The sequence below is a fragment of the Electrona antarctica genome (genome assembly GCF_951216825.1).
Source record: "Electrona antarctica genome assembly, chromosome: 11".
Taxonomy (NCBI): domain Eukaryota; kingdom Metazoa; phylum Chordata; class Actinopteri; order Myctophiformes; family Myctophidae; genus Electrona; species Electrona antarctica.
In genome coordinates this window covers 31,578,613-31,591,918 of record NC_136792.1, presented here as the reverse complement: position 1 = coordinate 31,591,918, position 13,306 = coordinate 31,578,613, and the positions used below count along the sequence as shown (strand labels likewise).

The following is a 13,306-nucleotide window of genomic DNA, read 5'->3' as shown; positions in this document are numbered from 1 at the left end:
CGCTTATTTTCACCTGACGGGGGAGTTTCCCCGGTTGGACGCAGAGCGTGGAAGGAACACGTTATTCCAACCACTTACTTAACTTTCCCCTTCATCAGGGGAGGGCCAGCCCCGGCTGGCCAGGGGGAGGCACTTAGAGACCAGGATAACTGCATGAAATTTGTGACAGTACCTAGTACCTATAGGGGACATGGGGAGAACATGCAAACTCCACACAGAAAGGGCCTTTTGCCAACCAGACCAAGGGTATGGGCACTGATGACGCAGAGGAGAGAGCATGCCCCCAGCGCCCACAGCGTCCCCACTGGGAATCGAACCCAGGACCTTCTAGCTGTAAGGCAACAGCGCTACCCACTTCGCCACCATACCACCACTGTGAGTTACTTTTAATAACTTTGATGAGATAAAATTGAGTACTGCGCCATTCCGTTAGTCATGGTCCGAACGAAAAGAGGGAATTAACTAACTAACTATCACACACACACACACACACACACACACACACACACACACACACACACACACACACACACACACACACACACACACACACACACACACACACACACACACACACACACACGTGTTTCTGCAGGTCATCTTCACTCTGTTTAAATCTATTTTTAAATAAATATGCACCTCCTTCATTCTCCTCTTCCTCTCTCCTCTTCTTTTGTCCTTTCTTCTTGCTACCACTGCAGTCTGAAGCTATAAGGGAAGTCAGCAGACTGCCAGAACAGTCCCAGTCAGCGACACACGCACGGACAGACGGACAGACGCACGCACGCACGCACGCACGCACGCACGCACGCACGCACGCACGCACGCACGCACGCACGCACGCACGCACGCACGCACGCAGGTGAGACTCTGCTGTCGACAATATTGTACAAATAATCAGCCACAAGCACGTGCACACACACACACACACACACACACACACACACACACACACACACACACACACACACACACACACACACACACACACACACACACACACACACACACACACACACACACACAGAGACACACAGAAACTCAAAACTCACAGGAAGTGCAAGTCAGCTCTACTCTGTCAAACAATCCTGCAGTTTCTCCTGCTGTGGGAAGGGAGACATGTCATTAAATATTGATTAAATAACTTATCCATGCACTTCATCATGTATGCTGCAACATTTACATTTCTCAAAGTATATGGTGTGACGTCACGCGTGTCTCAGTTTGCCTCTTACATTTGCAATACAGTAATGTAAAACCCTCAGTGCTGTAACCAAATTGACCCGCATGCATGGGTACATCTGGCCAGTAAGGGTCCATTTGGTTACATTTTCACAATCTCAGCATTTCAAGAGGCAAAATTACTATATGAAAAGCACGGGCAAGCGATTCCACAGCGTGGCGTGCTGCATATCCATCACATCCCAAGTCTACCGTGATACAAAAAACAGTGTGAAAAACAAATCAATTTTTTTATCTATATATATATTTTTTTACAGTACTTTAAATGTGTTGCAAGGCAGCCACAACAACAAACAAAGAAACCTACCCTGCAGCCAATATGTTCCCCAGTGAGACAGAGTGAAGGAGAGAGAACGAGATGAACCAATCGATAGGCACGCATCAACTTGCTCCTCTCATCTGTTCCTCTCCTCTCCTCTCCTCTCCTCTCCTCTCCTCTCCTCTCCTCTCCTCTCCTCTCCTCTCCTCTCCTCTCCTCTCCTCTCCTCTCCTCTCCAATCCCTCTTATCACCAGTCCACATCCGCAATGCTTCCACAGACTGGTGCAGCAGTTTTCAGTGGATCATTCAGGTCTTGTTTCTTATGCGATGCAGAAAGCTTCCCTAGCTTCCCTCCATAGTGGAGCCTGAAGCCTGACTCTCACCAAAAATAGCAGCTCTACAAGCCGTGAGCTTGTACATCTGCTACTTTTGGTGTGCGACGCACACAAAGAATAATGCAGGCACAGCATCAAAAAATGATTGTAATTTGAAAAAGCACTTCACACATATACATTCAGCATTCTATGCATCTGATATTCACAAAACTAAACTGTCAATGCTGGCCTTGACCATCGACTACTGGTTCTAATTGTTTAAAAAAATCATAATAAGTAAAGCAGCAAAATACAAAGCTTTGCACTGCAACATAAGAATAGAAACAGGTTGAAGGGTTCAGTGTTCCATGAGGGTCACTTCAACTGGACACTTTAGCTGTTGTGGGAATCCACCCCATAAAGGGTGATTTATACCGAAGCTTAATTTATACTGTGAGAACTAAAATATAACTTAGGCTTCACTTTCCATTTACAGGTGTTTCTCTCCAACCACTAGGCTTTTGAAGCATACTGCTCTCTTTCTTGAATGGAAGTGGAGAGCCCTACAGACATAAATGAAACATTTTGGGCTTGTTATCGTTTCTTGGAAACTACAAAAAAAAGGTGATAAGAGCCCATGGAGCAGGAGAGGTAATCTATAATTGCTTACATTCACGTGGCAGCCCATTTTTCTTTTATATCACACTCAGGGAGTGGGAAATCTGCAGGGAGCCTATAGAGCAAAACGGGTAGCTGTTCTATCCATTCTATCAACATGCTTATTCCACCCTGTCTCAACGATGATCTGTTCAAAGCAGATAGCAGTTTTCCAACAAGGCAACAAAGCCGGTCATTACCTGAATGCCCAGACAAACACCAAAGCCTGACTGATTCCCTCGCTGACTTTTATTTCAACCACATTGGCCCGCTCACACGGGTCACTGGTAGGCCTCAGCGAGGAATTACCTCCAGGATATTCTCCCTGATTCCGTGTGTGTGTGTGTGTGTGTGTGTGTGTGTGTGTGTGTGTGTGTGTGTGTGTGTGTGTGTGTGTGTGTGTGTGTGTGTGTGTGTGTGTGTGTGTGTGTGTACAAGATGGCACTATCACTACAAACACATACATTCATCTCGGTGATCAGCCCTGCATGTCAAATAACCCACATACACTATAGTGACATATGACTTACAGTGAGTGACACATAGCACACTAGATGAAAGGTCAGCATGATAACAGCCTAGACAATCACTAACAAGGGGATGACAAATGGATGGATGGATGGATGGATGGATGGATGGATGGATGGATGGATGGATGGATGGATGGATGGATGGATGGGTGAGTAAGAAAAGAAAAGTCCGACAAGTAGAACCGAAGGAATTAAGGAGTAAGGAAGAGAAGGGGAAATAAAATAATATTCATAAAATGCCAGTATAGTATTAATAGCGACGGGCTGAGTTCACACAGATGCCGATTCGCTAACGACACTTATATAACCTGTGTTCACACAGCACGTCCTGCTTAATGCATGATGGTCATTTCAATTGCAGATTGAATGCGGAGCTCCAAAAGGCATTGCAGTGGCGTCCGTGGGCCTTCAGACAATCACTATGGGCCATTTCACAGCACAATAGACCAGCCACGGCTCTGCAGAGATACAGCACAAACCCAGTCGCTCTACCTGCTTCTCCCTAAAAACCATCCGGGGACACCACGTCCCACATATTTTATATTTCATGGAATTGTGCTTCGCCTAACTCCCTCCCTCCTCCCTTCCATTAAAATCAGTGGAGGACAGTGACTGTACATTCACTTGAGTACTGTACTTAAGTACATTTCATTTCATTATTTTGTGCAAGCAGATACATTTTCTAAAATAGAATCTGAAATAGAAATATTGTACTTTTGAGTCCACTCCATACTGTAGGAAGGGACTATTGGGACTCAAACTTTCAATAATATAAGCTCTATTTGCAAAGAAATGACAATTGGCGATCTACAAGCTCACAACACATCGCAGTGTGGCCTGGTGTGAGCTTGTAGATCTGCTATTTTCGCTACATGTTCCTTTACTGTGTCCACCACTACAATAAGGGATATAAAGGACACAGCTGCTAATCTTTCTTGCAGACAGAATCAGACTCTATAGCAGAGTGCTGAATGTCGCACTGCTTGCACCATTTCCCGGAGAAAGAGGGAGAGACGCATTCTCAGGGGACCCAGAAGTCCATGGGACAGAAAAAAGAGCTGTACAACGCAGGCCACAGTAGCAAACGCAGCAGAGTCATAAAGAATCGGCACTTCAGCACATCGATGGCTTCCATGACCCCCCCCCCCCCCCACACACACACACACACACACACACACTCTCTCACACACACGCATGCACGTGCATCATGCATGCTCCCTCTCTCTATACCTATCCACTAAATGTCTCTCCTTTTTGAGATAGAGGGAGCTCTATCTCTGCTGTTCTTAGTTGGAAAAGTTATACTGCAGCACAGCTGAATTAACCCCCTAGAAGTAATCTGGACCTGAGTTGGCTCTGTACTTTTTCTGCCCACATATCTCTTAATTACTTAGCTAAGAGTAGCTGATCTACAAGCTTTTAGACTTTGGCTAATGTTCCCCCCAGAACATGGATGATGGGGTGAACCCTATCAAGGAGGTGAGGTGAACATAGGGAAACCATTTAAGAACATTCAGTGGAACGCACGCACGCACGCACGCACGCACGCACGCACGCACGCACGCACGCACGCACGCACGCACGCACGCACGCACGCACGCACGCACGCACGCACGCACCCACGCACGCACACGCACACGCACACGCACACACACAGAGAGAGAGAGAGAGAGAGAGAGAGAGAGACGTTCCCCATTGTTCTGTCAAACCGATTTGTTCTCCTTCAAACGGCACCTCATGTTTCTGCAAAACTCCTTTGGTACAAAAAAGAAATACTGCTGCCAGTGATAAAACATCACATTCTCACCCCCCTGAGGCCTCACTTAACTGGGCGACAGTATTTTACAAGTTGGCGGGGACAGTTGACATCTTGGGGTAAGACTGTGACACCTCATGCTTGTGAACCCCATGCCTCAACACTGAACACGTCATTAAAACATTTAGAAGGGGTCCCGTGCCGAGTTGTGTGAAGCCTGCTTCTGCCAACACAGTTCCATTTGAGATGCATACCAGACAGAGAATAGTAAGCAATCGTTCCCTTAGTCTCAACATGGTTCACGAAAAAGGCATTGGACATGAAAGATATACCTAATGGAAAAATAGGATGCCTTGTGGTTAGAATGCCCTGGATAAAAACATCATGCAAGCCACTCGAGAAGCATATGGCATTTTAACATGACTTAAATGACAAGTTAGCTACCTGGCCTGACCTACAGTATACAGTACAATGTAGCTCAAACAGCTCATCATAATCCTATCACAGGAGCAGTACTAGGGTTGGGGTTGGGCTCAGGGATAGAGAGATCAGTGGCCTTATGGTTAGAGTGTCCACGGCACGATCAGAATGGGAGGTCCGTTTTGTCCACTCAGCATCAAGGGTTGGATGGGGGGGGGGGGGGGGGGGGTGAATCCCTCTAACATGCAGGTCATGTTCATGGGGTGTACTTGTACATCATGTCCATGGGGTGTACTTGTACATCAAACTGCCTTGCGCTAAGGAAACAGGAGATAGACTCCTGACCCATGGGCCACATGGCTAAGAAGCCATTGGTTCCAAAGGCTACTTACTTTGGGATAGAGTTGGGATTAAGGTTTGGTTTGGGTTATAGGGATATGACTGAGGGAACATAGGTACACTCTCCCAGAAATCAACCAAAATAATGTGCATTTGAGTCAATCTTTACACTCTCAGTGTCTATACAGAACAATATTTAAGAACACATCACAAAGCAACACCACCAAACTGTACATGCAGAAGTATGTGACTGAGGGCTCGAAGCAAAGTGTACAAAAAAAATAAAAAAAATAAAATATGATGTCCTTTCTACATACAGCACCTGCACTTTACTGCTACCTCAGCATCATGGACAGAGCAGAGACACTTTGGCTTTTTCAGCAAACCAAGGACTATTCCCAGTTGCACAAAAAAGTAGAGAGCAAAATATATGCACACTCTCTCTCACACACTTTACACACAATCCAAACACACACTCAAATCCTCAGTGTTCATGTATCCATGTGTGACTCAAAGGAACCAAAAGGACCTTCACGGGTCCATTTGGTTCCACTTGTACACTCTTGAGTTAAACTAACTCAGAGGATTTTACAGCTGTAAAACCTTTCATATCCAACTCTCAGCCCCTCCATTCGCTCCTTAATACCTCTGCTCTGGACTCTCTTCTGTTAATTGCACAATTATACAGCCTCTCACTGGAACAAAAGCAGAGAGAATAGACCCTTCCTTTGAGTGGCACATCCTTCACAATCCCCCACTGATCGTTCAGTGTAGTGTAGTCAGTCACACAACTCTCCACTGCCACTTGTCTCGAATCCCCCTCAGAAAACCCTCCATCTCAACAAAAAACAAAATAAAAACTCTCTCACCGACCCCTGCATCCTTCCACCATTCTTTCTGTGTGTTTCGCTCTCGCTTCATCTTCCTTTCTTTCTCATTCCCCGCAAGCGCTCCAAATCATGTCCGGGCTAATTAAGGCTCTGGAAAAGTAGAGGAACAGACAAATAATGGCAGAAAAGAAAATGAAGGACAAGGGAAAAAAAGGGGGGGGGGGGGGGGGGGGCATGAACAGATAGTGAGTGAACAAAGCACAAACGCACACATATGCAATTTGGGAATATGCCAGACAAGAACTAGGGCCTCAGACCTATTATGCGTGGAGAGGAGAGGAGAGGAGAGGAGAGGAGAGGAGAGGAGAGGAGAGGAGAGGAGAGGAGAGGAGAGGAGAGGAGAGGAGAGGAGAGGAGAGGAGAGGAGAGGAGAAACTAAACGATGCACTGCATGACACCTATTCTTTGGGGAAGCCATCTGGATAACAGCAGGGATATTCTCACATTATTGTCATATAGCTATTATGACAACCATCAACACCCACATGCTTCACTGAAGCCAATGGTGCACTGCTATGGCAAACATTCTAAGGTGCTATAGGAGCCATTACAAGTTGATGTGATGGGCTTATGAAACTTTATATTTCTGGATGAAGCCATTTAGAAACTGCAATGGCATGGGTGGATGTTAGTGTGGTTATTGATAACCACACTAATCACACAGCCCATTGCCACTTAAAGTGAAATGTTATGATATATTGTTCTACAGATGTGGACATTTTACTCTTTTAACACAGTGAGAATGACACTAGCACACAATAGGCTACGAGCATAATTATGTCATAGGTGTTGTTATGAACATGTAAACACATTACAAGAAGTTGCCCAAGTATTTGCCCATCTGGAATGAATTGTTTGGCTGATGTAACATGAATACAGCAACATAATCCCATCAGCAAAAGGGACCAAAAAGAAAACAATCATAGACTGCAACAGAACTGAGGAATACAGGATTCCCTGACTGAGCCAAAACTGGGATACCAAACACATATTGTGTAACCCCAGGCCACCATGTCTACTTCCACAGTTATTATGATGATGGTGAAAATGCATGCTACAAATATCAGCATTTAGAGAGGGGATGGGGTGTAGCACCAAGAGACAGATAATACATAATGCATTTAGCGAGAAGTCTTGAAATATCAAGATAAAGGTAGAAGAGCTTTAGGTTAACTCCACTGCAGAATATCGCTGACTGCAATAGAGGGAGAATTTAACCAACCAATGCATGTTTACATTCAACACAAGATCAATAACCCGCCAGCCTTCTCTCCTAATGTGAACCCACCACACTAACGCTCCACCAAAGTAGGAAAACACTTGCAGATATTAGTGGAGGAACAATAAGATTTATTCGGGCAAAACCAATCAATATAGTGGTGGATCAGACAAGTCAATAAAATTAGGCAATATCTTAGACTGCAGCATAATGATCAATGATCCTACAAGTTCTCTGTTTTTTCTTCTTTTTTAGGGCGGGGGGATTTTTAAACAGAATGTTGCAGTTTGATTTTAATCAAAGTGAGTGCACACTGAAAACTGCTGAGCCTATACTCTAATCTCTTGGTCTGAGGGAGAGGGAGGGTTTGTGTGTGAGACAGAGAGTGTAAGTGAGGGAGGCGGACTGTAAGGGGAGATACAGAGAGAGAGAGAGAGGGAGAGAGAGAGAGAGAGAGAGAGAGAGAGAGAGAGAGAGAGAGAGAGAGAGAGAGAGAGAGAGAGAGAGAGAGAGAGAGACGGAGGGGGAGAGGGGGAAAGAGAGAGGGTGGGGGTATAGGTTGTGTGCCAAATCAAATGGCCTTGGCGTAATGCTGCACTGGTGGTAACACACTTTTACTGTATGTGAAGGTGACCACCACTAAATGTGTGTTAACAACAACAAATGAAGAAGAAGCCAGTGAGTATTAAAACCAGTTCATTCGCAGGCATGTAAGCAAAAACCGGTGTAAATCAGATCAACTGCTGCAAGTTATGGTGGACCACAGTCTTATCAGCTCACTATAGAACTTGTTATAACAAAGCACAAATCGGAAATACCTTTCCAGTTAAACTGTGGGTCACTATGAGTAAACCAATATGATTTTAATAATTGTATGACACGCCCAACTAATATATTATGCAGTCCTCCCCCTTCAACATACACATTAACGTTTCATTGCATTTTCACCAACTTGAAATATAGGCTACCCCATGGTGGCTAAAGCAAAGTAAATTTAGAACCACTAGGGATCATAATTTTGGTAAATTCAGGTTTGATGTATTTGGTCCAACACTATCCATGTTATGTTATATTTACCTAAAATCTAAATCATGCAACTGCCTTAAAGAAGCGAAAGATGGTTGCAGTGAGGCGACAGAGGGCGGCCGGTAACTGAATGCCTCCTTGACGCCCTCCTGTGGAGCAAATCCGTAATGTCACATAACTCATTTGGGGTAATTAAATGTGCTGCAGCTCAGCAATTAACTTCCACTCAGCTTGACAAAACATTATACAGTAAACAATACACCGAGGGACGGGTGGGGGTTTGGGGGGGCATTCAGATGAAGCCTATAGAAAAAGTAATGGTTACGTTGGATACGTACAGATCTTTTGGCATTTTTGCTCCATTTTCCTTCCCAAGGATTCAGGAAATCATACACAGTTTAATTTGACCTGCTTCAGCGTCCTAAAACTACTTAAACCTCACCACTTTTGTGTCTCTATAGCTATTTTGTTCACCCCCAGTATTACTTCTTGGTGGTTTGTCACAGCTTCAACAACACGGCACGGTGTTACTGTTGCACCACAACACACTGCCTCTGCCTGTCTAATAGAGCTCCCCAACAAACGCTCCATGGCAGCATCCTTTTTTAACGTTTGATTGAAGAGTTCGTTTTTATTAAGAAGGAGCTATACCAGACGCATAATCACTATACATTGATTTAACATTACCTTTACAATTAAATTCTTCACTGAAATTACAGAATAAATATATGCACATTTTTTTTTCTTCAAATCTTTGTGTGAGAGAAAACATTAAAAGTGCCTCCTACAAAGCCGTTAGTGGGTGACGATGATAATCCAGAAGCAATGGGAGTGGGGCGGGGTGGGGGGGTGGGGGGTACCTTAACAAAGTGCGTGGGATATCCAGAAAACCTTGAGCGTCATCATATAATATTCACAAATGTTTTACCATCCGTGGGTCGGTGCGTCCAGTTACGAGAAGCACCCTGATATAGACAGTAGTCCTCATTAATAGTAATAACCATATTAATAAGATATAAAATTAAATAGAACACTGAACTGTAAATGCGTTGCAGTATCTCTATAACGTGAAGTGATAGTTCTGAGCAAATCCCTCGCCCCTGCATGGGAGCGAGTGCATGCAGCAAACTGCAATTCATTTTTAATATATATTTATATATATATATATATATAGATTTTCTCTTTTAATCATTTCCTACAAACTGTATGTGCACGGCTTCCGGGTATTTGTACATCCAGGTGAAAGATAAAAGAGACAAACTCGAGCACCGTGTCTGGGGAGACGTCCAGCTCCCGTGTGTCACGGTAACTCCACCGTCAGAGCGTGTAAAAAGGAGCTCGAACAACGGAATATCATTTCGGATGTTTTTTAATAGCCCGGCGCCCCTTTCTTCTGTCTCCCGCTCCCTCCTGGGCATATAGACACATCTATTAAGTATAAAAATAACGGCTGTTAACACTGCTGGCTACTCTGTAAAAGGCACTTCATTGAAATATCTGAGAATGGCCTCTCCTCCAAAGCGATTATTTGGGGGGAAACGTTGTAATATAATATTTCATTTTATATCATGCTGCTTTTTTAATTTTTGTATGTTTCCAATACTGGTATTTTTGTTTTTGCTTTGAATTATGGTAAAAAGGTGAATGTTGTTTTGTGTGTTATTCTCCGTGGGTTTAAGTTGTTAAAACCGATATGATTTCTCCAGGACTTCGAGGTAATCCGGCTTCGTTTGGAGTTTGGCCCTTAACTCGAGGTAATCGCTTTGGGTGGGGTCGGGGTAGCAGCCTTTCCCCGCTGTGAAAAGCAACGTCTCCTTCAGCCGCGCGTCCTGCTGCAGGTCTGGGAAATGCATGCCTGGTGGATGTGCGTGCGCCACGTGCATGTCCTTTAGTTTTGGCACGGTCCCATACAGGCAGTCTACGAAGCCAACGGTTGGCGTGGGCCTCTGGCTATCAATCACGGTGGGGCAGAGCCCGCCGTTCTCGTGAAATCCTGCAAGATCGGCGGTGGTGTGGTTGACAGTGACGATGGTGTTGAGTTGAGAGTTAGACACGGCCAGTGTCCACTCTCTTTCTTTTTCTAACAAGGTTCTGTAGTTACTGCTGCTGTTACCTCTATTGTCTTCCTTCTCGGAAAACTGCCCCCCCGACTCCCCTGCTATCTCTCCCTCTCTGGGCTTATAGATGGGATTGTTACACATCTGAGTCACTGGGTGGGGGATGTAATCATACACATGGCTGTGTGCATGCGCGTGGCCGGTGTGGGTGTGTGTGTGAACACTGGGCGTTGGTTTCTCTGGCGTGCCGGTGTTCCCAGCAGTGCTTTGCCTCGGCGGGTCCTCGAATATCCGGCACTGCATCTGGATTCCCGCCAGGTCTACCTCAGAGCGCTTCCGGAAAGGCAGCTTCTTCCTGCGCCTGAGGACGAAGGCAAAAAGCCCAGCAGCAACAAAAACAGCAGAGATGAAGAGGATAAGGAGGCTAAGGATGAGAACAGAGAGTGGCACAGCTCCCCTCCCACGGGCCTCCCCCAGGTCAGAGCTCCCTGTGGTAAGGTCGTCACCACCAGGCAGAGCCGGGGAGGGGCCTGAGGAGTACCTCAGTTCAGGGCAGACAACCTCGACCTCCAATGAGCGCAGGTCCATGCCATAGGCAAAATCGGGCGTCTTGCAGATTACGTCGCCCACAACGATGACAGACGAGAGCTTCTCCAGCCACTGCTTGAGGGGGATGATTTCACAGGTGCAGTCCCAGGGGTTCTGGTGCAGGTCAATTTGGACTAGAGAGTCCAGGTGCTCAAGGACACCACGCACACTCAGGGAAAGGAAGTAGTTGTTACGCAGATTGAGACGGGCCAGGTTGGTGCCTGCGAAGACATCAGTGGGCAAGGTGCGAAGCAGGTTGTCATTGAGGAAAACCAGCTGGAGGCTTGGCATGAGGGAGAAGGAGGCGGGCTGGATCTCACGTATGACGTTATACTCAAAGTAGAGATAACTTAGCATCTGAAGCCCCCTGAACATCCCTGGGGTCAGTTTCTCAATATCATTCCCATTCAGGAATAAACTTTTCAAGTTGGGCAGGTTGATAAAGGCGCCCTCCTGAACATAGGATATCCGATTATTCCCTAAATTGAGTAAATCCAAGCTGGAAAAATTCCAGAAATCCGAACGGTAGATTTTCTGTATTAGGTTCCCACTGAGATATAGCTTTTTAGCATTGAGAGGCCGTGGCAAGAGCTCAGAGATATTGTGAAAGCCCTTCTCTTTACAGTTAACTGAGAGCCCCAGGTCGTTAATGTGAAGGTTGCAGGTACATCCAGCAGGGCAAATGATGGGGATGGGAGGCCTGGTTTGGTAGCCAGCTATCGGGGGCTGGTTATGGCCTGGGTACATACTACGAGGGGTCGGGGCATTCTTGGTGGGTCGAGGCCGCTTGGTGGGCTTGACATGCCTCTCCTTGTACTCCACCGATGAAGCTGTGTTGTGAACGGAGGAAAGCATAGAGGAAGGTTTGGTGGGCCATGTGTTCTCGTTGTTGAACGGAACTCGGGGGATTCCCAGCTTTGCCTCAATCTCCACGTCAGAGAGCAGCGGACAGAGCTCGCTGCGTTTGATCTCGCGCAAGTCTTTCCCGTGGAAGTGGAAGGGGTATTCACATGTGATCTCTCCCACGAGTGCAGTATAAGGGATTCTCTCCAGCCAGGTTTTCAGCTGAACAATATCACACGCGCAGTTCCACGGATTCTCCTCCAGTTGAATCTCCATCAGGCTCCGGCCGACATACTCCAGCATGCCCTTGTACGGCAACATCTTTAGTCTGTTTCCCCTCAGGTCCAGGTGCGTGAGTGACACGGACCGGAAAAGATAGCTGGGGAGCACAGGGATCAGATTGTCATTGAGTATGAGCACTCTCAGTTTGTGGAGGTGCCTGAATGCACCGTTCTCGATCCGCTTGATCACGTTGTAGTCCGCCTGGAGATACTCTAGACTCTCCAGACCCAGAAAAGTGTCATTGCGGAAAACCTCTAGCTTGTTCTCATGCAGGAACAGCCGTTTGAGGATCCCCAGGCCATTGAAGGCTCCCGCGTGAATGTCCTGCAATGCATTATTCCCCAAGTTAATGGATATGGCATTGTTGAGGTGGAGGAAACTGTTAAAGTACAGCTTCCGCATGGAGTTCCTCTGCAAGTTGAGCTTGAAGGGCCGGCTCCATATCTGGGAGATCTGACTAACATTTGTAAATCCCTTGCTGTCGCAGTGAACATGGAAAATGCCCTCCTTGACCTCACAGAAGCACGGCTCAAAGCAGGGCTCGTCGATCTCCTCCGAGTCCTGGAGCAGTGGGATCGGGGTGGTCCATCCTAAAGCTATGGTGCTCAGCAAGGTAACCCACAGCATCCTCGCTGACACCCGAGGGATGAAGTCACGGCTCCACGGGCAGAGCCACTTCAACGAAGCACTGGTGAAGGAGAGAGAAAAAGAGAGGGAGAGACATTACATATATACATATACACACACACATACACACATACACACACATACTATAAGAGGGTGAGATGCAATAGTATGGTTGGTAGAGTATGGTTGAGAGAGAGAGAGAGAGAGAGAGAGAGAGAGAGAGAGAGAGAGAGAGAGAGAGAGAGAGAGCGAGAGC

The 13,306-nt window shown here is 46.2% G+C and overlaps 1 protein-coding gene across 1 annotated transcript; it reads right to left on the bottom strand.

The window, feature by feature from the left end:
* Positions 1-9,952: 9,952 nt before the first annotated feature.
* Positions 9,953-13,065, bottom strand: slitrk3a (SLIT and NTRK-like family, member 3a). Its single transcript, XM_079514251.1, has one exon. The coding sequence runs from the start codon at positions 13,048-13,050 to the stop codon at positions 10,336-10,338; it is 2,715 nt and encodes a 904-aa protein (XP_079370377.1). The 5' UTR covers positions 13,051-13,065; the 3' UTR covers positions 9,953-10,335.
* Positions 13,066-13,306: the final 241 nt, after the last annotated feature.